Source organism: Leguminivora glycinivorella, chromosome 15, assembly GCF_023078275.1.
Source record: "Leguminivora glycinivorella isolate SPB_JAAS2020 chromosome 15, LegGlyc_1.1, whole genome shotgun sequence".
In the NCBI taxonomy this organism is placed as follows: Eukaryota; Metazoa; Arthropoda; class Insecta; order Lepidoptera; family Tortricidae; genus Leguminivora; species Leguminivora glycinivorella.
This window is the reverse complement of record NC_062985.1, coordinates 17816640-17844614: the sequence shown is the minus strand read 5'-3', so window position 1 is coordinate 17844614 and position 27975 is coordinate 17816640. Positions and strand designations below refer to the sequence as shown.

Below are 27975 nucleotides of genomic sequence, written 5' to 3'. Positions count from 1 at the left end.
TGGCCAAGGGGTTTCACAAAGGGCTGGTGGAACCGTTGGCCATGTGTGTACAGGGGCCATAAAAAGAAAAAGAAGTGAAAGATGAAGACATTTGAGTTAGTGATTTAACAGCTAAGTAAGAAGCAAACGTCATGTCATATTGTCAATTTTGACATATGGCGTTCAGGTTTGAGATTTTAGTTAGTCTGTGGACAGCGTTGTGTATTTTATTGTAATTTTGTTAAAATAATTTTCCTTCATCAAGTGTTAGCTCAATTTTAATCATGAGTTTAAACAGTATGAATGCGCTGCCCGCGCAGCCTACGGGTATTCAGAGTACTGCAGGAGCTGTACCGATTCGAAATGAAAAAGGTACGTTTTCATAGCAACATGCTAGTTCTTACAATCGAAATTTAAAGCAGAAAATATTTCAGTTATTTGCTTCTTATTTGTATAACGTACGGCACAGAATTGGGAGGTATCGTGCTCAAATTATTCATGTTTATTAACACCACAATCTTTATTAACTTCAGGTGAAATATCTATGCAAAAGGTGAAGGTACAGAGGTACATATCTGGTAAGAAACCTGACTACGCGCAAGGAGCGTCATCCTCGGAAGATTCAGCCACTGAGGATTTCATAGAACAGCAGAGACCAGAGAGAAGGCAACAGACATTACCACAAGTGATCAGCCGTAAGGATGACCACAGTGATTCTGAGGGAGAGGTGAATAATGAATATTAACTTGTTAAGTTGATTTGAATGCAACCATAGACTATTATTCATTACAAATTTCATTATAGGTATAAGCATACACACTATTTTCTCTTCTATCTATCTATTTAGCCTTTTCTTCTGAACGTGGTGTTTGTGATTGTTTGTTTAGATGAAGTCGCGTAGTTCAGTATGCCTGTTGGCATAGGCCTCCTCCAGCTCTTTCCAGTATTTCCTCTGCCTGGCCAGTCTAGTCCAGAAAGGCCCTACAGTGGTTATAATTTCGTCCTCCCATCGTTTGAGTGGTGGGCGTTGAGCTCTTGAACCATCTCTGGGGTGCCACATGAGGACTTTTTGACTCCATTTTTCGGTCTTACATCTTACAGTGTGGCCGGCCCACCTCCATTTTTGCATGTCTATGTGTGTGAGGATGTCTCTAACTTTGGTTCTTTCCCTTATGTCGATGTTACGGCATTTATCCTTCAGTTTTACACCCAACATACTCCTCTCCATAGCTCTCTGGCACTTCGCAAGTTTGTCTCTTTGTTTTTATTCTCTTAAAGACTTTAGAAGTTATCAGAAAGGCAAATGTAAAAATGTTAAGTAACAAGTACCAATTGAATACCATCTAATTTGTATTAAACAAGTACTGGTATTTGGTTCCTGGCAAAATGCTTGCAACAAACTCAATGTTTCATAAAAATAAACAAGAAATGTCTATGCATTGTGTTTGAATGCTTTTCTTAGTTTGTCAATATCTTTTTATGCTATATCATCATTGGTAAATTTTTCATCTTCATTCTATTTTATCACTAATATCTATTTTGACCCCTGACTATCAATCCAGAGGTAACGGGTTCAAATCCTGGCTCATTTGCAATGAGTTTTTCAGAAATTACATTTGAAATATCATTTATTACCACTAAAATTTCGGTAAAGGAAGACATTGTGAGGGAACTTGCATACATCTGCAAAGGAATTCAATTGGGCTAGCTAGCATTGGGGATTATAGTCCGAGCCCTCTCATGCACTAGAGGAGACCTGTGCCCACCAGTGTGATGTATATAGGCTCAATTATTCAGCTAAGATATACTACACAAGCTAAACAATTAATTATTAAAATACAGCTTTATCCTAAATAATTACTAAAACAATAACAGTTCTTATTCGAAAACAAACTCCAATTTCATATAGGTAGTTTTAGGCAATAGAATAGAATAGAATAGAATAGAATATAATTTATTTCAGTATAAAAACACAGTTATACAATGCATACACAATGAGATGAAAAAAACCGGCCAAGAGCGTGTCGGGCCACGCTCAGTGTAGGGTTCCGTAGTTTTCCGTATTTTTCTCAAAAAGTACTGAACCTATCAAGTTCAAAACAATTTTCCTAGAAAGTCTTTATAAAGTTCTACTTTTGTGATTTTTTTCATATTTTTTAAACATATGGTTCAAAAGTTAGAGGGGGGGGGGACGCACTTTATTTTCTTTTAGGAGCGATTATTTCCGAGAATATTAATATTATCAAAAAACGATCTTAGTAAACCCTTATTCATTTTTAAATACCTATCCAACAATATATCACACGTTGGGGTTGGAATGAAAAAAAAATATCAGCCCCCACTTTACATGTAGGTGGGGTACCCTAATAAAACATTTTTTTCCATTTTTTATTTTTGCACTTTGTTGGCGTGATTGATATACATATTGGTACCAAATTTCAGATTTCTAGTGCTAACGGTTACTGAGATTATCCGCGGACGGACGGACGGACGGACGGACGGACGGACGGACGGACGGACGGACGGACGGACGGACGGACGGACGGACGGACGGACGGACGGACGGACGGACGGACAGACAGACATGGCGAAACTATAAGGGTTCCTAGTTGACTACGGAACCCTAAAAAAGAAGACTTATAACTAACATGTACACTGTAGGTAATTACACTGAAAAAGCCCCAGCCTCAGCTTGTGCTAGATATGTGGTGTGCAGTGTGCATTAACTGGCGCTGCTGATTTTCAGTCTGGTCCCTTTGTATTTTCGGTCATGTTTCCCAAGGGCTACAAATATATCCAAGGGTTTACAATACCCAAGGACCGTAAGGTGATTTCATTATTATTTATTTTATTCTTGTAACCCTTATCCATATTCAGGTGGACGACCCACGTCTCCGCCGTTTGCGAGTGGCCGCACGCTCGCCGCCCCGTCGCGCCGAGCACAAGCCTGAAATTATCGACGCAGAACCAGAAGAGGAATCAGCTTCCAGTGCTGAGGAGCAACACGATAGCTCGGAGAGTGAAGATGAGTTGGACGAGGAGGAGATTGAGAGGCGACGGCAGGCGCTTAAAGCTAAACTTGCTGCCAGGTTTGTAGTTATTCAGTATTTTTATTATAAAATTTACTAAGTGCCTTTTTTCTATCAGGGTTGAAAGAGCCTGTGATGAGAAATCAGTATTTCATTGCAACATTTTTTTTTTTTTTGCTTTGGCTTTTACTCCCTGCCAATTTGCACAGGGTGAATTTGCCAATGTCAGTGTTGGCTTGGTGTTACCGTAGCGTTGACTTTCACACGTGAGGAGAATGTTCGGTATTTTTTTTTTTTTTTTATGAAGGATGTGGAGGGAAAACCTAAAACAAAACATTTGTTATGAACGTCACTACATTGCAACATTGCTCCAGCAAGAAGTAGTAGTCATAGATGTCATGTTCATATCTCATTGATTGACTGCACAAATCAGAGTTGGATCACAATTTATTGTTACTGAAGCGTTTTTAAGTCCTTTGATGCATTAGATTGCCAATCCCTTGAGATATCACATTTTTAACACCCGACGTCTGTCGGTCTGCCTGTCTGTCTGTCTGTTTGTCTGTCTGTTTGTGTGTGTGTCTATCTGTGGCATCGTAGCTCCCGAACGGATGAACCGATTTAGATTTAATTTTTTTGTCTGAAAGCTGTGTGTTCTCAAAGTCGGGAGTGTTCTTAGTCATGTTTCATGAAAATCGGTCCACTATGTCGCGGTCCAAGGTTTTTTCAAAATTTTAATTTTGTTGTTATTTAAGAAAAAAAAAAAACATTCTACTCCATTGTACAACATGGTACTTTCTTTTGCAGTAAATGTGTTATTTTAATTTTTTTTCCATTTTAATATTTTTTTTGTACTTATTATTTACTTTATTTGCTTATTTATTCAATAAAACTTTTTTTTTTCTCCTAATATCATATTTGATATGATAGTTTAACTGATCAAAGTCATATTAAATTCACAGGGAGGCAGAGAGAGAAGTCCTGGGCAGAGAGGAGGATGAGGAAATGCTGGATGGCATCAAAGAGGAGAGTGGTTCCTCGGACACTGAGTACACTGACAGTGAAGAAGATACTGGTATTTTTTTTATAATAACTATTCTATTTTACGCATAATAGTATTTTATACAACCGTGATATAATACAAAGCTATTCCTAAGCTAAAAAATAGTAGTGCTCGTAGAGACACGTCGTGAGGCAATTTTCTCGCGCGGAAAACCAGCAGGCCTAGCATATGATGGCTGCGAGAGTATGTCGCCGCGAGATAGATAAACACGTCTTCTAACTGTATTAATGACATAAGGACGGGTAGTCTATCTCGCGGCGACATACTCTCGTGGCAATTATGTGCTCACTCTGCTGATATGTATATTCCAATTACGAATCGAACGGAATAAACGTAAACAAACTACTGTCACTGTCAAAGTAACACGTGCAGCTCAAGTCAGGGGTTTTCGTAGTAAATAAATTACTTTTAACTAGTTATTAACGGTCACTCTATTACATACTTAAAATCGTGAAGCGATCGAACACAATGACTGTTATATTATATTATGATCCCATGCAAGACAATATAAAAATTGGTCCAAAATTGACGAAGTTCTGTGATATCAGATACTTACAAAACCAATAATTAAATTTATAACCACCATATTATCACCATCGCATTTGAAGACGGTTTTAATTAGCTATTAAAATGCACTACCACCTAGTCTCAAAAGTTGCTGAAAAATAATGTTTAGCGGCCCGCTACTTGGTCGCCCAGGTACATTTCCACAGTAATGCCAGTGCAATAAACAAACTTCCCGACGAAAACTATACCAATAAATATACCAAAACGTTTAGTGTTGAAATATATTTTCGTTTTAACAGAGTCATTATTGGTGTAATGGAATATGTAAAGATTTTTAATAAACCTGTAAAATATCGGCAATTTTGATACCTCAAATGGTGCAATTTTTTTATAGCACTGGCCACACTTTTGTTTACAATAATTCCGGCTAATTCAAAATAGGAATATAAACGTTGGACGTTTGTCGCGCTAGCATATTGCGCGACGTTCATCTCCCATTGTGGAACTGGGCTATTGAAAACAAAGTTCAATACTAAAAATTTATTTTTAGGGCCGAGAGTGAAACCGGTATTCGTGAGAGCGTCAGATAGAATGACGGTGGCAGAACGAGAGCGTAAAGCGAAACAGCAGAAGAAAGAAGAGTCAGAGGCGCGGAAAGAGAAGGAGGAAAGAAGGAGGGAGGCTTTGAAGCTAGTTGAAGACACTATCCGGTCTGAGCAGAGGAGTACACAGGTAATGGGCACTGATTTTTTTTAACCCCCGACGCAAAAACGACGGGGTGTTATAAGTTTGACGTGTCTGTCTGTCTGTCTGTGTGTATGTCTGTCTGTGTGTATGTCTGTCTGTGGCATCGTAGCTCCCGAACGGATGAACCGATTTAGTTTTTTTTTTGTCTGAAAGCTGAGTTAGTCGGGAGTGTTCTTAGCCATGTTTCATGAAAATCGGTCCACTATGTCACGGTCGGGGGTTTTTTCAAAATTTTAATTATGTGGTTAGGTTATTTAAGTTTGAATAGGTAGACGTTTGACCACGATCACACCTGATGGTAAGTGATGATGCGCTCTAAGGTGGAGCACGCTTACCTAAGAGATACCTATTTACTCTTTAACACTTGTCTACCAAGAACCCGCCTGCTGGCCACTCGAGAACTGCTTAGATGCCGGAGCTAGACGGGTTCTCTCTATACAATCGGGCGACTATAAATTACGACTTTCATTGGTTGTTATCTCGCCTGCGGGGAGTCCCCGAATGCTCATTATGCAGCATTCGGGGACTCCCCGCAATCAAATTGCACCACTTTCATTGGTTGTTATCTCGTTTTGGGACTCTCCGTGTGCTGTGTACCGGACGAGTTAACGACCAATTAAATTGCACCACTTTCATTGGTTGTTATCTCGCCTGCGGGGACTCACCGTATGCTGTATACCGAACGAGTTATCGACTAATGAAAATGCGCCATAACGAAATTGCGCCATTAGCGTTTCTTTAATCCTCATTTCACGAATGATTATTTGTATTTCAGGCTGAGCAGAAGGAGGGCAATATAAACGACGTGTGCACAGACGACGAGAACGACGAGGTGGAATACGAGGCGTGGAAACTGCGCGAGCTCAAGCGGATAAAACGGGACAAGGAGGAGAGAGAGGCGTATGTATTTTATATCAGAATCATTAAACCTATATTGACCGCGATATAGAGTGTGATTACCTTTTCGATTTTTTCCCCTCACTAGCTCGGAAACACGTGTTTTATCCTTTAATACCAGCGGGTAAAAACGCATTTTATCCACTAGTGGGTAAAGTAATTTGACCTTGAATAAAGTCAAATTAACTGCTTTAACATTGATAAAAGTAGATGAATCTAGTAATAAAGATGATTTACCACCTGTGGAACCACTGGAAGCAGTGATAAATGCATTGTTTGCGTTGTAGTTTCCTCGCTATAGTGAGGGGAAAAGTTTTGTGTTACACTCGGGTGCAAATGTATTTTACTTCTCGTGTGTTAAAAAACTCGCAAGTTCAGGATTCTATTCTCGAATCACTCGCTTCGCTCGTGGTTCAACTATAGAATCCTTTCACGTGCTCGTTTTTCAATTCCACACTCGGCGTTAAAATACAACTTTGCCCCCTTGTATAACAAATAACTATTGTCGAGCTCCCGATATTTCGACGCAGTTGCATGCATCATGATCACGGAAAACTGACGAAGGCGGGTGGATGTCAAAGTTGCGTAGACAGCGCGCGATCTACCCTCCTTCGCGCGTGTCGGCTGCGTTTACTTTCAGCGTTACCACTGGTCGCATTCACACTCGATGTTCTGTCCAAACACACTACACTCAGTGTCGTGTCGCTACGTTTGTTCAATTCTGACTTCACCGGTTTTTTACACAAATAAAGGCCTCGTTAAGGCCTGTCAGACGGGATTATTAAATTGACAATTTGATCAGAAAAAAATCTACATACGATTTTAATCATCAAATTCAGACTTACCACGGTAACAGTCGCGCGCTTTACACTACAAAAATATTTTTAAGGCTCACATTCTCATCCAAAAAGCGCTGGTGGCCTAGCGGTAAGAGCATGCGACTTTCAGTCTGGAGGTCGCAGGTTCGAGCCCCGGCTCGTACCAATGAGTTTTTCGGAACTTGTGTACGAAATGACATTAGATATTTCCAAGTCGCCTTTCGGTGAAGGAAAACATCGTGAGAAAACCGGACTTATCCCAATAAGGCCTAGTTACCCTTCGGGTTGGAAGGTCAGATGGCAGTCGCTTTTGTAACACTAGTGTCTGCGACAAATCTTGGGATTAGTTGTCAAAGCGGACCCCAGGCTCCCATGAGCCGTGGCAAATGCCGGGATAACGCAAGGAGGATGATGATATTATCAACCAAATACCGGGTCATTGACCGCATTATTTCGAACCAAACTTATTAACAATTTTAATTCTCTTCACAGCGCCGAGAAGGAGTTATTAGCGATCGAACGCATGCGCAATATGACGGAAGAAGAGCGTCGCGTCGAACAGAGACTCAACCCCAAACTGGTCACCAACAAGTCCGTCAAGGGCAAATACAAGTTCCTACAGAAGTATTACCACAGGTACGTTATTACTAGATACATACACTACTACAACTAGCACCAATTAGTTTCTTCAGGGGTCCTGATTTTAAGATTAAGAGTCAATTTAAGACCACCAATCGGTCCGTTCCGGACGGCAAGGTACAACAAAACGCGGTCCGGATGCGGACCGCGCACTGTGAGGGACCAGACCTCATTTTGGACTGTTTATAGTAAAAATCGGTAGCCTAGACCAAAACAATGCTACGACTTAAACTCCCGAATGTCAAATATGACTAGTTTACGAGAAGAAAATATAAATGAAACAAAACTATGGAAACGGATTATATCGCGTATAATGAATTTACAATTCATCCCGACGTTTCGAACACTTTACAGCATTCGTGGTCAACAGGTGACTGAGGAAAAATTACAATGTGCAAAAGCTACCCACATACAAAAAATATTAACCATGACCATAAATAATATAGATTTTTAAGGCAGGTTCACATACTGTTAATAAAGCTACATTATTTAATACAATATTTTAAAAAAATACAATTTCTATGTTAAAAAAAAACAATTAATTAATTGTTTTTTTTAAAAACTGCAAATGTCTAACACCATACAACAGAAATGCCTCACAGTCTTCGTCGTGCTTGTTCCATTATCAGATGTACTACTGGATCCCAAGCCGGTGGTAAAGTAAAGCCATCTTCTCTATTAAAATTTGGATATTTCTTGATCTCAATGGCCTCGCGCAACATTCATGAGTAACTATCGCGGTAACCGAAGACGTAAGAAAATATAAAATTAACTATTGTTCTTTATTTCACAGAGGTGCCTTCTACTTGGACAAAGAAGAAGAGGTGTTCAAACAAGACTTTTCGGGAGCAACGTTGGACGATCACTTTGACAAGACTGTTCTACCTAAGGCAAGTGCTTACACATATTTATTCTCTATCTATAATATGTTTAATCTAGCTGGGTGAACACAGAGCGAGGCACGTCGCTAGGCAATTTCCTCGCTACGCAAACATGCTGTTTAGACGTGCCTCGGCCGAGGCAATGAGTGAGTTTCGTTCGGCGAGAAAGCTGCCTCGGCAACTGGACGTCCGCCCGTCTGTCTTCATTTCACGTTTGCCTATTATTTTACAACAAAACAATACAGTTACATATCAGACGACCGGTCTGGCGCAGTCGGTAGTGACCCTGTCTGGTACGCCGCGGTCCCGGGTTCGAATCCCGGTAAGGGCATTTATTTGTGTGATGAGCACAGATATTTGTTCCTGAGTCATGGATGTTTTCTATTTATATAAGTATTTATATATTATATATATCGCTGTCTGAGTACCCACAACACAAGCCTTCTTGAGCTTACCGTGGGCCTCAGTCAATCTGTGTAAGAATGTCCTATAATATTTATTATTTATTTATTTATATTCTTCCATCGCCATTAACATATCGTTCCGTTCCAGGTGATGCAAGTAAAGAAGTTCGGTCGCTCCGGGCGCACCAAGTACACGCATTTGGTCGACCAAGACACCACGGAGTTCGACTCGGCGTGGAGCAGCGATTCAGCTGCCGCTCGGTTGGCGAACTTCCGCGGGGGGATGAAACAGGTGTTCGACCGCCCGACCGCCAAGAGGAAGCATACTGTCTAGTGAAATTAGTGTTTTGTATAAATAAGTTAGATTATATTGTTGAAATAACTGTAAAATTTGACGAGAGATGTGTGTTCTAAAATATGAAGTAGCTAATGTAATTTTTTTTTGTATTGCGGCAAAAATATATTCAACTGAAGCTGCAAAATTAAACAAAGATTTCTGTACATAATGTTCGGCAAAATAAATAACTTTAAGTACTTTACAGAGTCTTTTTAGTAACATACCTAAATTAATCGTCATTTTACATCCAAAACTAGGCTTTTTGGGGTGTGTAATGATTGGTATAACTTTTTTTGGTATAGTAACATTTGATATAACAACATTTGGTATATATCTAGAGGGTATAATCACTCATTTGACATAATTAACATTTGGTATAACTACAAAATATCTAATTTTATTTTGTAAAATCATTATTTCGTATAACACTTATTTGTAATAACCGTGGCATGGTATAACTATCTATTGATATACGACTGGTATAATATAACTAGCAAACAGTATAAAACATTTCATGAATTAATTTTATTCTTTTTTGAAGGGATCACAGTTCTAACCTAACCTAACCTACTTTTCTGACAGCAGTACGTATGTTTAAGGGTCACAGTTCTAACCTAACCTAACCTGTTTGTCTGGTAGCAGCGCGTTGTGTGTAAGGGTCACAGTTCTAACCTAATCTACTTTTCTGGTAAATGATGGATCTAATTTATTGTGCAATTCTAACTGGGCTTTAGAAAGAATATGTGTTATACAATTTATTTATTATAGGAAATAAGCATTATATTCAAAGTATGTTATAATAAATGTTATTCGAAAAAATGATCATTATATTAAATAAGAATTATACAATTTGTCAGTATATAATTTGTTGTTATATGATTCAATAATTATATCAAATGATCATTATAACGACTAAAAATATATCAAAAAAAGTTATACCGATCGATACGCACCCGGCTTTTTGACGTAAAACAGTATGATAGAATTTATATGAATATTTTTTAACTAAATATTAATCAGAGTGGCACTGAAACTTGAGCAGTTTCATGTGCTCTACCTGCTCCTTATGGAAATACAGACATGAGTAGTATAAAGTACAGGCATTTGGTCGATCAGGACACCACCGAGTTCGACTCGGAGTAAACCAGCGACTCAGCTGCCGCTCGGTTGGCGAACTTCCGGGGATGAAACTATTGTCCCAGAGCTGTAAGAACCTCTTTTTGACACATGACAGCGTCCACAAAACGTAAACTCGCGCAACCTAATGAAATTTTAAATAAAATCCTGTAAGAATATTTAAAAAAATAAAGTACTTAAAAACAATATTTCGCTTACTTTAAACATAATCTAACACATGTTACATTTTTACGGATCTTCGTTAGTGAGTATTTTACGATATTAATTTATCACGCAGGATTTACTTATTATGTCATTTATCATTCATTTTTAGGGTTCCGTAGTCAACTAGGAACCCTTATAGTTTCGCCATGTCTGTCTGTCCGTCCGTCCGTCCGTCCGTCCGCGGATAATCTCAGTAACCGTTAGCACTAGACAGCTGAAATTTGGTACCAATATGTATATCAATCACGCCAACAAAGTGCAAAAATAAAAAGTGGAAAAAAATGTTTCATTAGGGTACCCCCCCTACATGTAAAGTGGGGGCTGAATTTTTTTTTTATTCCAACCCCAACGTGTGATATATTGTTGGATAGGTATTTAAAAATGAATAAGGGTTTACTAAGATCGTTTTTTGATAATATTAATATTTTCGGAAATAATCGCTCCTAAAGGAAAAAAAGTGCGTCCCCCCCCCCTCTAACTTTTGAACCATATGTTTAAAAAATATGAAAAAAATTACAAAAGTAGAACTTTATACAGACTTTCTAGGAAAATTGTTTTGAACTTTATAGGTTCAGTAGTTTTTGAGAAAAATACGGAAAACTACGGAACCCTACACTGAGCGTGGCCCGACACGCTCTTGGCCGGTTTTATTTTTAAACTAGTGCTGTGTCAGAGTCTGTCATTTCGATTCAAATGACATTTCAGTAAGTTGATAGAAATCGTATATTTGTTTAAGCGCCTCCTTGTACATAGGGCCTAATTGATTCAACCAATTCGAAATTAATCATTAGATTTGGCAAACGATACGTCTTAGCCACATCGCAACATACTTCAAAACAAATGTGTCAAAAATGTGAACTTAAAAATCCGGAACAATACTTGTACTATAGGAGTAAGCGGGAGCGAGAAAGAGTTTTTTTTCTCGCTCTTACTTACGTGAAAAAAATCCAAGGTCGCCGTACAGGGCGGTCGTTTGTTAGCTAATTTATAGCTAAGGTACAAAATGGTTTCAACATGCAAAATTTTGATTTTATGAGCAATAAAACAATTGATATAACCTAACCACAAAATTAAAAGTTTGAAAAAATCCCCGACTGCGACATAGTAGACCGATTTTCATGAAACATGGCTGAGAACACTCCCGACTAACTCAGCTTTTAGACAAAAAAAACTAAATCTAAATCGGTTCACCCGTTCGGGAGCTACGATGCCACAGACAGACACACACACAGACAGACAAATAGACAAACAGACATACAGACAGACACGTCAAACTTATAACACCCCGTCGTTTTTGCGTCGGGGGTTAAAAACATTGAGTAATTATTACTTCGTATAGAGGAGCTATAGCAAACAACGAACGTGTCACAGCCTGTAAGCTGAAGGCGGGGCGAGGGGGCGGGGTGTGAACCAATGGCCTGCTCCCGTAACGTCGCAAGCGCTACGATTTTACTCGGCGCTTACGACGTTTCGGTCGTGATGATGAGCCCTGCATAGAGTGCATAGATTAGAAGTCGTAGTATAGAAGTGACATGGGTTTACATGGGCATTTTTTTTAATTTATGACTCTCAATTACCGTGAGTTGTTAACAAAAAACATAAATCGCTGTTAGTTTTGTAACGACAATCAAGCTTGAAATCTGTATTTAAAACTAAACTTTTTTCACGTTCTGAATTTAGATTATAGCTTAGTATAATTTACATAATTAAAACAAAAACGATGTTTTTATTGAAATTCCATGCTTAATTATCGTTGCAAAACTAACAGCGATTTAACTTTTTCTTAACAACTCTGTGAGTCCCAATTTTTTTAAATGCCCACATAGAAAGCTGCATACGGACTGAGTATACATGTGTACACGTAGCCGCAACTGGATATTAGTTATTTATGTGACTGTTGCATAATGGTAGGCATTAAATCATGAGTGTTGTTTTTGTTGTGTTAATAAGATAACATGAATGTTTTAATGCCTAATTATGTATAGTCGCATACATAACTTTATCTACATCCATGTATGTATGAGCGCGGGTTTATCGTCCCATACAAAATTTTAATTTCGCGCGTTTTTATACTCTCATAATTTCCTTGACCGTCTACCTACCCAAATTCATTCAGGCAGGTTAGGTACTGCACTGACATTTACATACTCACATGAAATTCTACACGCGTATTGAGAATCTGTTATAGACCGACATGTCGGAAAACTGTGCAATTCTGACAATAATAATTAAATAACCTTTTTTGCGTCGATACATAATATATAATTTAATGTATGATAGGAAACTTGAACTAACTTGCGATATTGTCACGTCTGCTTTTGTTGCATTTTTTACTCTTTGGTTTCAACTAAACATGGCCGCCGCAACATGGCACTTCGGCATGTGTTTATATTGATACATTTTTTAAAAAGTAAGCGTGTTTAAACAAAAATGCAGTAAACCTACGTATGAAAAGTCACTCCTTGGCTTTAGTTAGATTTTCCTGAGCAGTTTGTACAGTACCTCACTACACATGACGGCATTATTTAGACGAAATATTTTTCATTGCGATACGTCAATCTACCACAGCCGTTCGGCACAGACTAAGCGCGGTTGTGCCGATCGGCTCTAAGTGTTGTTACACAAAATCAAGTTGAGGTGCCCTCTCTAGTTAACATAATTACTCAAAGGTTAAAAACGGAGACTCACAGAAGGTCAACGTTCTGAAGGTCAATCACCTGGAACGGGGCGAACTTTTCACAATAAGCTCGTTGAGGTAATGTGCTGCCGGGCCGGGAATACAATAGGTAGGTTACATACCTACAAACTTTGTTTAACTCAGTACAAAGTATTCGACATACATGCGGACAAATTGCCCAAAATATGTAGCCCTGTTAGTAGGTATAGTATATATTATTTTGCATGCTGTCAAAACCGGCTAAAAAGTTGGTACACAAAAACACCTATTATGTTAACCCTTTTTAAATGCAAATAAAAATTATGAATTAATAAGGTACGTAATTTATTTGGATTCCTCACATGTGCTCAGATTCATAAATCCGTCTATAGGGGAAACTGGGCATCGTATCGCATTTTTTTAATCATTTACAATTTAAAAAGGTTCAAAACCCGTGGTTTTTCATCCGAATCCAAAACTATTCTAGAAATACTTACCTAGTTTGAATTAGATACGATACACTGTTGGTGTTTTTGAATTAGGTACCTGTAGACTTACCACATGTGGAGGGGAAATTGAATATTAATAACGAGGACATATGAAATACGTCAAGTTAGCTTCGGTGTTATAAATTTGACGTGTGTGTCTGTTTTTGGCATCGTAACTTTCGAAAAGATGAACCGATTTAGATTTTGTTCGAAAGCTAAATTAGCAGTGTTTGAAGAAAATCGGCATACTATGTAGGAATAACTAGTGTTTTTTTTTCAAAATGTATGTCTAGGGAACTATACAAATGTATGCACAAAACTGCTCCAAGCAAGGATAATGTTCTATCAAACCTATTCAGCATGTTAACGACGTAAATTTAACTAGCCTCTAAGTTCTAAGTTTTAGTTCTCAGCATGAGCGCTAGATTCATCACTAGAAGCCGCGAACTAGTGACTTCAAACGGCTTAGAGTTAGATCTGGCAACTTTTATCGTTAGGAAGTTTTATATTTTACGGGCGGAGAGCGGCGACGGGGTTTAACTTGATTTATGTATGAGATCACAGTCGCTAGATATAGCAATCAAGGGCTTCTTACCAAAAACATATGTAACTCCGTATAGACGGATAAAGTCTAAGAAAAAAACGTACCTCAAAGCCCTAAGGAAAAAGGTACGGTGGCCTAGATGGCGTTACACCTTTGGGGAACGCTCGGCTAGATGGCGCTAATATTAATATTTGACATTTTAACACATATCACGCTAACAATATGGGCTAAATTGTCAAAACTGAGGTTCAAAAGATTTAAGCGTGTGTCGAGAGATGGCAGTCTATGCCCTGTGATTACATATTTTACTTTGACAGTAACTCTCTATAAAACTCGATCCTCTTTGCTTCATACTCAGGGGGCACGTGGTCAATGTGTGCCCAGCCCTGGCAACCATCATGGCAAGAATAAATACAAGATTCCAAAACGGAAGTTCAGTCAAATAAAAACGTTAATTTTGACAGTTGCTTTTTAACTACACTGAGACTTTAGCGCGTGCCGTTTAAACGGGAGCTAGCCGCCGTGAATAATAGAAACAAAGGCTTTTGTTTAACAGATTACGGCAAAAGCCAAAAAATCATCTCAGAAAATTCATACTGTACCTCAACCAGACACTTCGCGATTTCTGTGAACAACTTGTTCGCGCTGGGACCCCATGGACCTAGAGTTTTTACGCCAAAAGGTACAAAAAGGTATTCGTTGCAAAGACTATTAGTATTAGTTTACCTGTTTTTATTGTTTTAAAGTTCGAATTGTGCCGGTGAAGTATATTTATCACACTTTGACTGCTAGCGCAAGCTACATGCTACGGACTCGTAGTCCACGAGCGTAGCGTAGCAAATCGATGAGCGTAGCCGATAACACGGCTTTCCCGTTTGTAGCGAAAAGCGCGTACCAATATCGCTTGCTGCCGAAGTGACAATCAATGCCATCAATGGTCAGAACGCAGTCTGGCTCACTTGCGCCACTACAGAAGAGCGATATCATTAGGAAACTAGCTAGCTACGATACGCTACGAAGCGTAAGTAAGCGATTGTGACCGACCGACCGCCTAAGAACGCGCATACACTACACCACACATAGATGGTGCCACAAAAAAATGTCTTGTAGCCATCGATTATTTGTAGATTGGCGTTAAGTGACACTTTCGAGCCATAAATCTATATCAAAAGTGACACTTAACGCCATCTACAAGTATAATCGAAAGCTACAAGACATTTTTTTTTTGGCGCCATCTATGTGTGATTTAGTGTATGCGCGTTCTTAGGCGGTCGCATTTTAATATATTTTTCCCCGCACTAGCTCGGAAACACGTGTTTTGTCCTTTATTATCAGCGAGTAAAAACGCATTTTATCCACTAGTGGGTAAAGTAATTTGACCTTGAATAAAGTCAAATTAACTGCTTTAAAATTGATGAAAGTAGGTGAATCTAGTAATAAAGATGATTTACCACCTGTGGAACTACTGGAAGCAGTGATAAACGCATTTTTTGCGTTGTAGTTTCCTCGCTATAGTGAGGGGAAAAATTTTGTGTTACACTCGGGTGCAAATGTATTATACTTCTCGTGTGTTAAAAAACTCGCAAGTTCAGGATTCTATTCTCGAACCACTCGCTTCGCTCGTGGTTCAACTATAGAATCCTTTCATTTGCTCGTTTTTCAATTCCACACTCGGCGTTAAAATACAACTTTGCCCCCTTGTATAACAAATAACTATTTCCCCTCACTAGCTCGGAAACACGTGTTTTGTCCTTTAATACCAGCGGGTAAAAACGCATTTTATCCACTAGTGGGTAAAGTAATTTAACCTTGAATAAAGTCAAATTAACTGTTTTAAAATTGATAAAAGTAGGTGAATCTAGTAATAAAGATGATTTTACCACCTGTGGAACTACTGGAATCAGTGATAAACGCATTTTTTGCGTTGCAGTTTCCTCGCTATAGTGAGGGGAAAAGTTTTGTGTTACACTCGGGTGCAAATGTATTTTACTTCTCGTGTGTTAAAAAACTCGCAAGTTCAGGATTCTATTCTCGAACCACTCGCTTCGCTCGTGGTTCAACTATAGAATCCTTTCACTTGCTCGTTTTTCAATTCCACACTCGGCGTTAAAATACAACTTTGCCCCCTTGTATAACAAATAACTAATATTATGGGATGGTATGATCTTCTTATATTGAATATAGATTAAATATAAGAAGATGTGACTATATAAGAAGGTGCGACTGTGCAACTTTGTTAGTGACATCGCAACCACGTTAAGTATTTTAGAATTGTGTTTTAACTCTCCGCAATACAGGGTCTAGTGGCACGTGATCTATGTGTATGTGGGACAGTTGGTTTGGAACAGGATCAGACGCGGATCGCCTTAACGAATATAAACAGATACATACGTGTTGGCGGCTTTGATCATAGTGTATGAAAAAAGGAGTAGGGCCCTTAACGTAGGGTGTTGTTGGGGCTGTCTCGTTTCTGCAGCGCATCAGGCCCCGTAGCCGAATGGCATTTCTCCGACGCCAAACGAAAGCGATACGCCGCTGGCTCTGTCGCGCCAATACGCAAGCGCGATAGAGATAGATATCTACTAGCGCTTCGTTTCGTGAGCGATTGTGCCATTCGGCTAGCCACCCAGGTATGTTCGCACAAGCTCGCACGGATGACTACTATGCCATAATACGCAAAAGAACTGCCTCGTTGCTTTGTAGAGTGCGGGCCAGTACCAACCCCATCCTGGCCACTATAGCCTGCCGATATGACTCACCTATAGCGCGGCATTTTGAGTGTGTCATGTTTGGTCATAGTGTATGTAATGAAGTAGCGCGGTCATAAACTAAAAGAGGTAGGTATATTGTGAAATAGTATTGTACTCACATCAACGTAAAATTTCAGGGAGCGTAGCCGAATGGCACAAACGCTCACGAAACGCTCGTAGATATCTATCTCTATCGCTCTTGCGTATTGGCGCGACAGAGCCAGACTACCTTTCGCGGCGTTTCGTTTTCGTTTCGCGTCGGAGAAATGCCATTCGGCTACGCACGCAGGTGTCAAACGATTATTCTTAGCGATACGATTTACCCTGTGATCCTATTAGCCTCGGTTTACCCTACCTACATTTTTGGATTCCATCAGCAGTCCAAACCAGACTAATTTTACCTCTATAACGTTACATTATAGATAAGTAACTAAATAGATGTATAGCCTTCCCCTTATTAGAACATCTGGAAACATCTTGAAAACTGGCTAGATTTGATCATTTACCTAAAGTGGACGCTGTAATGGAAAAAAATAGAAACTACCGAAAAAGGTGCGACCACACCGCAGCTTAAAAAACGGGGACGGTACGGAATCGCAGTGACGCATCGTATCCGTGCCGTTTTTACCGCATGCTCCCCACACCGCTGCTCAAAATACGCAGACGGTACGGAAACGTAGTGACTTTCGTATGGGGCACGTCGTGCGTTTCCGTACCGTCACCGTTTCGAAAACTGCCGTCAGATAGCCGGAACCTTTAGTACAAAGTTTAACAACTAAACCGTTCATAGGTACTTAAAGTTACGCAATACTTTGTTTTAACGTAAATATGCCTTAGTAGGAATAACTTTATAGCATCGGTGCGTCTCTATCACACTTACAAATAGTGCGAAAAGGACCCCACCTGCTGTTTTTGACGCACATAATACTTTGTCGCAGGTAACATTTACCCCCGAAATTGCCTCAATTACGTCTCTAGTTTAAATTTTCCTCTAAAATGTGGCGCAGCGCTGCCGTAGAAACTTGCACAATAACATAATAAAATAGCCTTAGTGTGCGTATAGGGTGCATTCGGGTAAATCTGTGATATGTGCATTTGATGTTTTAGGTGCCATGCGGACTGTTGAAAATGTTGAAGTTACATACAGTTTAGCACACCAATCGAATACGACAATCTAATGAAACACCCTGTAAATAGGCCTTAAGAAAATTATCATTAACGTTGAACCTATTTAACAATTTTATTATCCTCTTGATAATTTTTTATTTGTTTATTAAAATATACAGATAGTTAACAGCATGACAACAATTGCAGCAATTGTGTGAAATTTAGAATTAAACATTTGGAGATAAAACAAGCAAAGTAGCAATTAATTCTACTATTATCTACACACCTTTAAATCTTTAATACATACTCTAGCAGTCCACAAGCCCCACAGCATTAAAAAACCGGCCAAGTGCGAGTCGGACTCGCCCACCGAGGGTTCCGTGCAAACTTTCTTTCAAACTACCTAGTAAAAATGTTAATCTCATATTTTCATATAACTCTAATGACTTGACTAGAAGATAAAAGTATAGGCACTAATGAGTATTATAGTGTATAGCGCCATCTCCCGGTCAATTTACTAACTAATTTGCGCGACCTGGTTTTTCAGGGATAATTCTTTATAATGTTAACCGATTTAAACAGTTTTTACTTTATTGGATAGAAGATGGTTTACGTAACATCTCGTATTAATTTTAAGTACGATATACATCCGCAAGGGTGGGTAAATTGAAAGTAAAAATCTGAAATGTTTTTTGTGAATTAAAAAAAAAGTATTCAAAATACAAACACGATTATATTTTTCCTGTAATATATAGCATAAAACCAATGTTTACTAAAATTTTCATAATTTTTCGTTGGTAAACTTCGGAGATAAGGGGGGGGGGGAACGGTATTTTATTTTACATTTTCCTTCAAAATTTTTTTTTTTCCACAACAAAAAAATTATAAAAAATAGTTTATTTACGTTCAATTTGAGCTCTTTCCAACGATACCCCACTTGACCTAGTAACTTGAAATTTACAGTTTGCCCCCCTTTCATTTTGGCCATTTTCTACAATTAAAATTAATATATTTAAAAAAATTATACTTTCTATTTGTAGAGGTTTACAATGTTCACAACTATTCCAAATTTCAAGTTGATAGCATTAGTAGTTCTCGAGATATTTAGGAATGTGACAGACGGACAGACAGACGGACAGAGTCGCACCATAAGGGTTCCTGTTGTACCTTTTTGGTACGGAACCCTAAAAAGGCCCGACAGCATCAACAAAAGCTTGCTTAAACGAACGCAAATTTTGGTTAAAGTAGTAAAAATAGAGGTCCAAAATGTAATGAAATAGGAGAACTTTTTGCGTCCTCGCCTCTGGGCGCCTATGCTAGACAATAAATTGGCTAGGCTAAAACATCCCACAGCACAACACCCGCAAAAAAACCCTTTTCTTCCAAAAAACTCCAAATTAGCCGAGTTTACCCTACATTACGCTGCGACTCATTAACCTATATTACGATACAGGTCAATGTCGCCATATCGCAAAATGCTACCAATTGTTGAAGCCATTTTGCCAATGCGGGTTTATAATGGCTCGTTGGCTCACAAAACGAATGGGGATTATATAAACGTTTACACGTAATAGCGTATTGAACGACATCCTAATTGTTATTTTCGACAATGAAAAGGTTGGAGGCAGCTGGGCTCAGGATCGTTCGTGATTTAGGCTGGCAACAGACAGTCTTAAAACTCATAATCTGAATACTGTCAGATCAATCAGATTGTATACAATTATTTTTTCAGATTATGAATTTTACGTCTGTCTGTGGCGAGACTACGAATGAGTGAATGGTTTTTGGATCAGAACGTTGCAGTTACAGTCTGTCAAGCCATTTATGTCACTAGAAAAAAGCGGCAAAAGTAGGCGCGAATGTTTACGGTACCTACTATAAGTACCTTAGAAGATTATAATTTCGCGCCTTTTTTATAGTGACTTTGTTATTTATAATTTTTCGTAATGAATTTAAATTTGGAATTTATTATTTGTTCTTTTCAGTTCTATTGTTATTAGTTTACCTATCCAATTCCCGCGAACATTTCGCGAATATTTCAGCGCAAATTTCAAAATTTTCAAATATCTTGCGAACTTGCCTCTCAGGATAGGTATCTAAAAGAAATTCTGAGTACCTCTAGGTTTTAGATTTAATGACTTGATCAAGTCGCCCGTTTCGTTAGAAAAGAAACTTCAAAGGTAAGGTACGCCGGAACCACTACCTTGTGTTGTGATGTTTTTGAATAAGTTACTTGACAGCATAAACGTCGCAGAAAACTTATTTACTGTAGGTATGGAGAAAGTGAACGGCGCCATCAAACGGTTCCTTATTAGAAACAAACATAACTTACGTGTTTCGCGACTTGCAGAGCGTTTTCTCATTATCCGAATCCGATCCGATATCGGATGTAGCAAGGCTGTCAAAGGCAAATTTCAAAGGTGGCTCCTTCAATATCAGTTCAATATATCTACATGTAGGTATATTATACATATGAATATGTTAGCACCCTCATCGGTGCAAATGATAAAAACGTCAAACTTCGATGAATTTTGTGATGTTTGCAGAAGCGGGCCATCAAAAACTTTGCCAACTCTAGTAATCATCACACGCTAAGCGATTGTTAAGCTATTTTTAGGTCCCAGCTTAAGTCGTTATCTTGACCTGTACTGTATCTAACGAGTGAAATATTCTTTTCCCCTCACTAGCTCGGAAACATGTGTTTTGTCCTTTAATACCAGAGGGTAAAAACGCATTTTATCCACTAGTGGGTAAAGTAATTTGACCTTGAATAAAGTCAAATTAACTGCTTTAAAATTGATAAAAGTAGGTGAATCTAGTAATAATGATGATTTACCACCTGTGGAACTATTGGAAGCAGTGATAAACGCATTTTTTGCGTTGTAGTTTCCTCGCTACAGTGAGGGGAAAAGTTTTGTGTTACACTCGGGTGCAAATGTATTTTACTTCTCGTGTGTTAAAAAACTCACAAGTTCAGGATTCTATTCTCGAACCACTCGCTTCGCTCGTGGTTCAACTATAGAATCCTTTCACTTGCTCGTTTTTCAATTCCACACTCGGCGTTAAAATACAACTTTGCCCCCTTGTATAACAAATAACTATTAAAAACTCATGGTAGAAGGTCTAGTGAGTCGGTCAATCATAAAACCAAGATGTGACCTATATCGGACCGCAGTTCCAATTAGTGCTAGGCATCGACACCGAAGTTATGAAGGAGCTTTCAATTTAGTGCGGAGCTTTAGGTACCTAATAATTTTAGAGGTGTTCCAAGATTTAAATAAAGTCGAAGTACAGTCAATACATTGGAACCCTAGGCCACTGTAGACAGACCACATAGTGACGTTATGAATCAGATTGTAAGAAATCTCTTACAGCTTGTCATTTTGACATGGTTGTAGAGTGACCTATTAGGGTTCCGATTGGTTGACTGTACAATAGACATACATAATAACCACAAAATTAAAATTTTGAAAAAACCCCCGACCGCGACACAGTGGACCGATTTTCATGAAACATGGCTAAGAACACTCCCGACTAACTCAGCTTTCAAACAAAAAAAACTAAATCGAAATCGGTTCACCCGTTCGGGAGCTACGGTGCCACAGACAGACACACACACAGACAAACAGACAGACAGACAGACAGACAGACACGTCAAACTTATAACACCCCGTCGTTTTTGCGTCGGGGGTTAAAAATTAAATAATAAAAATACATAAAAAATTAAATTAACTAGGTAGGTATTGAAATTTTCATGACTAAAATAAGCCTAAAACTTGCCACATTTAGATGAATCAAAAATACAGGGTGTCCCAAACGGAGTGAAGATCTCTATCAAGGGCTTGCCCCAAAGCAATCGGATCCTTAATAAAAGCCATCGAATGAAGGATAGAAAAGTAATAAAATAACTAAATAAGTAGCTCTAGGAATACCTACCTTCCTTCTTACGAAATACCTACCTTCTTCTTCTTAGGAATATCTACCTACCTTCTACCTTCTTACGAAATACGTAAGATGAAAACCTAACTACGAAATTCTTGAACGTAAAAATTTTGGTACTTAAACATAAAATTACTTGAATTCTTAAACACAAGAAATATGACAAAATAAATTATTAATTATTATTCTCTTTATTGATTTCCATTATTAATTAATGGTAAAGTGTTGTCGCGTCGGGGGACCGCTCTCAATATTAGCGCGAGGGCAGACGTCGTTGACGGTTGTGTTTCCGATGCAGTCTTTAGAGTCTTATTTTAAGATTGGGTGTTGAAATTTTTGCTCAGCACTTATCTAGTTTGTTTGGTTGTAAACATATACGTTACTTGTAATTCTAATACTTCCTTTGACATTTTGGTTGTATAGTTACATTGTTCATGTTCAGGTAGTTAGTTTAATGTATGTACCTAGTGAATTTTTTGTTAAACATTTATTAAGTTAGTTTAGCTGTGTAAATATTTAGTTTTTAAGTTTCAAGTTAGACAGGCAAAGAGCGGTCCCCCGACGCGACAACACTTTACCATTAATTAATAATGGAAATCAATAAAGAGAATAATAATTAATAATTTATTTTGTCATATTTCTTGTGTTTAAGAATTCAAGTAATTTTATGTTTAAGTACCAAAATTTTTACGTTCAAGAATTTCGTAGTTAGGTTTTCATCTTACGTATTTCGTAAGAAGGTAGAAGGTAGGTAGATATTCCTAAGAAGAAGAAGGTAGGTATTTCGTAAGAAGGAAGGTAGGTATTCCTAGAGCTACTTATTTAGTTATTTTATTACTTTTTGAAAGCTCGCACTTTTAATTTTTTTCACCCTTTTTTTATTTAATTTTTAATTTAATTCACCTTTTTTTTGTGTCGGGGGTTTTTTAAATTTATAATTTAAGGTTTTTATTTCTTTCTTTTTGTAGGGGGCTCTTTCTTTTGTCATATTTCTTGTGTTTTGGAATTCAAGTACCGAATTGTATGTTAAGTACTTACCTACATTTTTTACGTTCAAGATGTTCTAGAGGTAAGTGCATGCTGTTTTTATAAAAATACTAAAGTCACTATAAGCGTGCCGTTCAGATCTGAGGAGTTCCGTTCTGACCAACATCAGGAGTTCCACTGCACCAAATGTCACTGTTCTGGACGTAAGTGCATGCTGTTCTTATAAAAATACCAAAGTCACTATAAGCGTGCCGTTCAAATTTGAGGAGTTCCGTTCTGACCATTATCAGAAGTTCCAGTGCACCAAATGTCACTGTTCTGGACGTAAGGGCATGCTGATCTTATAAAAATACCAAAGTCACTATAAGCGTGCCGTTCAGATTTGAGGAGTTCCGTTCTGACCATCATCAGCAGTTCCACTGCACCAAATGTCACTGTTCCGTAAGTAAATGCATGCCATTCCTTTAAAAACACAAAAATCACCATATGTATGCCTTTCAGATTTGAGGAGTTCTCTCGATTTCTCCAGGATCCCATCATCAGAACTGGGTTCTGAGAAAAATGGGACCAATCTGTATTCATATACTAAAAAAAAATTCAAAATCGGTCCAGTAGCGACGGAGATATCGAGGAACAAACATAAAAAATAAAATACAGACGAATTGAGAACCCCTTCCTTTGAGATTTGAGGCGGCGGTTAAAAATCAGCACCGATAGCATGGTCGCGCCAGGCCGTCCTTTTCGCACTTACTAATAGTACGAATATCACAGAATATAATAGTACAAATACTGAAGGCTCACTCCTTTGATGTTCATAAAATGCCGCCATTCTAAATTCTTACCTACATTAACAAACAGACCGCACGCGAGCAGCCGACATAGAATTCTATTGCGCCGCGTGAAGGTCGTCACCAGTGAACGGGCCGCGAAACTCGCAGGCGCCGCCATATACATGTAGCGCGGCGATAGAATCGCAGAATGAGCCGCCCCTTTAGGCCTAGCACATGATTGCCGCGAGAGTATGTCGCCGCGAGATAGATGAGATGACACGTCTTTGTCGTAATTGTATTAATGACATAAGAACCGGTAGTCTATCTCGCGGTGACATACTCTCGCGGCAATCATGTGCTAACCGTGCTGGTTTTATCATTTATCGCGCGATCATGCTTGCCTCTGTAATCCATAATAAATAAATATTTTTTTTTGTGGCGGCGACCATCTTGGACCAGCGGCCATCACCTACAGCTAGGTACATATACATACAATCACGCCTGTGTCCCATGAAGGGGTAGGCAGAGCACATGAAACTACTCAGGTTTCAGTGCCACTGTTGGCAAATAAGGGCTTGAAAGAAAACGAAACTGTGGCATTGCAGTGACAGGTTGCCAGCCTCTCGCCTACGCCACAATTTAACCCACATCCCACAGTCGCCTTCTCCCACGGGAAGAAAGGCCCTCACCTACAGCTAATATAAATAAAAACACTCGACTAATTCACCTTTTATAAACAAAAAAATAAATCAAAATCGGTAGATCCGTTCAGGAGCTACGACACGATGCGATGCCACAGACAGACACACACATACACACACACACACACACACAGAGAGACAGATAGACACGTCAAACTTATAACACCTCATCGTTTTACGTCGAAACACAACTTTCTACGATAATTGGTCAAGTGCGAGTCGGATTTCGACTCTTCCATACAATTTAGTCATGAGCGCCTGATGGAATGTGATAGCAACGATTTCACAAACAAATAGTAGAAGTTTAGTACATTTCGTACTTTCAAGACGTTATATCTCGGAAACGATAAGAGATAGACCAAAATGGACTTCAGATTTGGGCTTTCGGTGGCACAATAGTGCCACACGAATTTTATATTTTCGTATATATAGACATTTTTTTGGACCGATTTAGATAATTTTTTTTTTTCAAAAAAATCTAACCCGGGTGTAAAATCTTTATTTTTTGAGCTAGAAGGCTGAAAAAAATAGTATTTAGGTGTTTTGGTAATACATTTCGGGCCGCTAAGAATCAGCCACATAACATTGTAATTTTTTTTTATTAAAAAAAAAAGTAATTAAAACTTTGAAAAACCTCCGACATAGTGGACCGATTACCATCAAACATGGCTAAGAACACTCCCGACTAATTCAGCTTTCAAACAAAAAAAACTAAATCAAAATCGGTTCATCCGTTCGAGAGCTACGATGCCACAGACAGACACACACACAGACAAACAGACAGACAGACAGACAGACAGACAGACAGACAGACAGACAGACAGACAGACACGTCAAACTTATAACACCCCGTCGTTTTTGCGTCGGGGGTTAAAAAACGAGCGGGCCACGGCTTAATTATGTAGATACCATCTCTGCAGTGACTTAACACGGAAGACCCACGAAATCGCCTTTACATACAAATGAAGTTCATTTTTTCCTCTATTATATTTATATTGTGGGATAGCATACTTTACATACCTATTACCTATATGTTCATGCTCGGAGAAAAACGAGGATTAAGTTTATATGAAAAGGTGGTCAGGTTCTCCACTTTTTAACCGACTTCAAAAAAGGAGGAGGTTCTCAATTCGACTGATTTTTTTTTTTTGTATGTATGTTACTCGATATCTCCGAGAATCGTGGACCGATTTTCAAAATTTTTGGCACCAAGTCGGGGTCTGATGATGGGATCTTGGAGAAATCGAGGGAACTCTTCAAATGTTATAGGCACATGTAATGTTTTTAGTGTATTTTTCAAAGGTACACCAGTATTTACGCCTGATGGTAATAATTTTATGTGGCTGAGCTGATGATGGAAGGTCAACTCCTCAATGGTTAGGAGTTAAAGGATAATTCTTTCACTACTGTACATATATTCGGACTGATACATATAATATCACTAGGAACCACTAAAAATCAACAAATAAATTAACTTTTTAACAAAAAATAAAACCGCCTTCAAAAAAAGCGAGTTACAAAACATGGAGAAACTAAAAAGCCAAAAATAATAAACCTTCGAATTCAGATTTCTTATCGGATTGCAATAATCTAAACATCCAAATTATAAACAAATCAATTATTTTTGGAGTCGGGGCCAGCCTGTGTATGGTTGGATGGGGCAAACAAGAAATAGCAAGGCGACGAACAGGTCTGGTACCGACTACAAAAATAATTGATTTGTTTATAATTTGGATGTTTAGATTATTGCAATCCGATAAGAAATCTGAATTCGAAGGTTTATTATTTTTGGCTTTTTAGTTTCTCCGTGTTTTGTAACACGCTTTTTTTGAAGGCGGTTTTTTTTTTAAAGTTAATGTCTTAAGATTACTGAACATAGTTTGATGCAATTTGTAGTGTATCAACCACAGCTGACGTGGGGCACGTTTGATTTTTGGAATTTGGGACCTATTGGTTGCTCCTAATTTTTACAATAACTAAGTACCTATCTTAGCTTAGTACGCTACCTTAAGGTTGTCTGGAAGAAATCGCTCTTTAGCGATAAGACCGCCTGTTGTTTACCTTTGTTCGTGTTGCTTCTTTATTTTGTATTGTTGTTGTTATAAAGAGTATTTGTATTGTATTGTACACATTTACCAGATACAACATTACATAGGTTGTATCTGGTAAATTAAATTACCTAAAAATATTTTTCACAATTCATCTAGACGAAAAAGGGGACACCGTTTTTACGAACAAGCGGCCGTTTTCCTCCTAATATCCCACTCCAACGTCGCGAACTGTCCACATTGTGGTTTGGGCTGAACTGAAAGTTTTGAGCGCCTCGCAACGCCGGAGGGGAGATGATAAAAGTTCCGTTCCCTCGTGGACATTAGGACACGATGTTTGTTGGAACGTGGACGCGATTCTGCGTAAGAGTACTTTCACACCGTCCGATTCAATATCGGATGTAGAGTTGTAGACGATGTAGAATCATAATTAAATATATTACTCACGTATTAAGTCAATATAACGCTCGACATGTTCCGCTCCATTTCCGAGGAGCTTTTTCAAGAGTAATGAGCGTCTACACGTCGAAAGCGCGGCGCATACTGTAGAAACATAATATATAATATATCTGCGTGGCCAGGGCGTGGGATCGCCGTTTTTAGCAATCAAGTTGGCTTTGCTATTAAGTACCCCATGTTATCGGTTTCATGGAGAAATCCGTAGGTATGTAGCGAAAAGCGCCTAATGAACATAAAAACTAAAATTTAGTTTATATTATTAATATATTAAATATCATATCAGTGACTTGGTTGGTACACACAAAAGCATATACCTATTGTCGATCGGACAGCTACATTAGTGTGTTTATGATAATAGGCTAATACTAGACTCGTATCGAATTTGGCCCAATAAATGATTGTCTTCTGTAGTATTTGACATAAATAAACAATATTTATAGATTTTGACTACGTATTTTCGCTTGAAAATGTGTGTAAGTTTTTATTTATTTTGGCCTCCGAAAACGCTGTCAGCGATGTAGTGACGTCATCGAATTCGAACCTTACTGCATGTCAAAACAATCACTGACATATTGAACTTTATGCCTTCATACTTAAAAAGTCAGAAAATGTTGTTTTAGAATAGATAGACCTGATAGACAGATAATCTATAGATTAACAGGACTGTGTTGTTTACGCCTCATTACGTAAAAGTATACTTTAAAAATATTTTTTGCTGTTTAGAAGTCATAATAAAATATGATAATATTTTTTTTCGGTTAATTGGAGAGTACTTAATCATATAGGATAGACTTTAAAAAAAGGTCAAGTAGCCTATTACGACATCGGATGTATGGTGACATTGGTGACGGGTTAAGAATTTCACCAACCACTTTCCTTCCGTG

The 27975-nt window shown here is 38.4% G+C and overlaps 1 protein-coding gene across 2 annotated transcripts; it reads left to right on the top strand.

The window, feature by feature from the left end:
• The first annotated feature begins 180 nt into the window (after nucleotides 1-180).
• On the top strand, nucleotides 181-27975 carry LOC125233912 (microfibrillar-associated protein 1). 2 transcript variants are annotated; one of them, XM_048140085.1, is made up of 11 exons: nucleotides 181-351; nucleotides 513-706; nucleotides 2857-3068; nucleotides 3971-4083; nucleotides 5129-5310; nucleotides 6101-6225; nucleotides 7533-7676; nucleotides 8473-8569; nucleotides 9113-9331; nucleotides 24383-24389; nucleotides 27934-27975. In XM_048140085.1, exons 1-9 carry the CDS (start codon nucleotides 264-266, stop codon nucleotides 9296-9298), a joined length of 1341 nt encoding a protein of 446 aa, XP_047996042.1. In that variant the 5' UTR covers nucleotides 181-263; the 3' UTR covers nucleotides 9299-9331; nucleotides 24383-24389; nucleotides 27934-27975. The 2 variants fall into 2 exon arrangements, with proteins under 2 accessions (XP_047996042.1, XP_047996041.1); XM_048140084.1 differs by lacking the exons at nucleotides 24383-24389; nucleotides 27934-27975 and having other exon boundaries at nucleotides 9113-9503.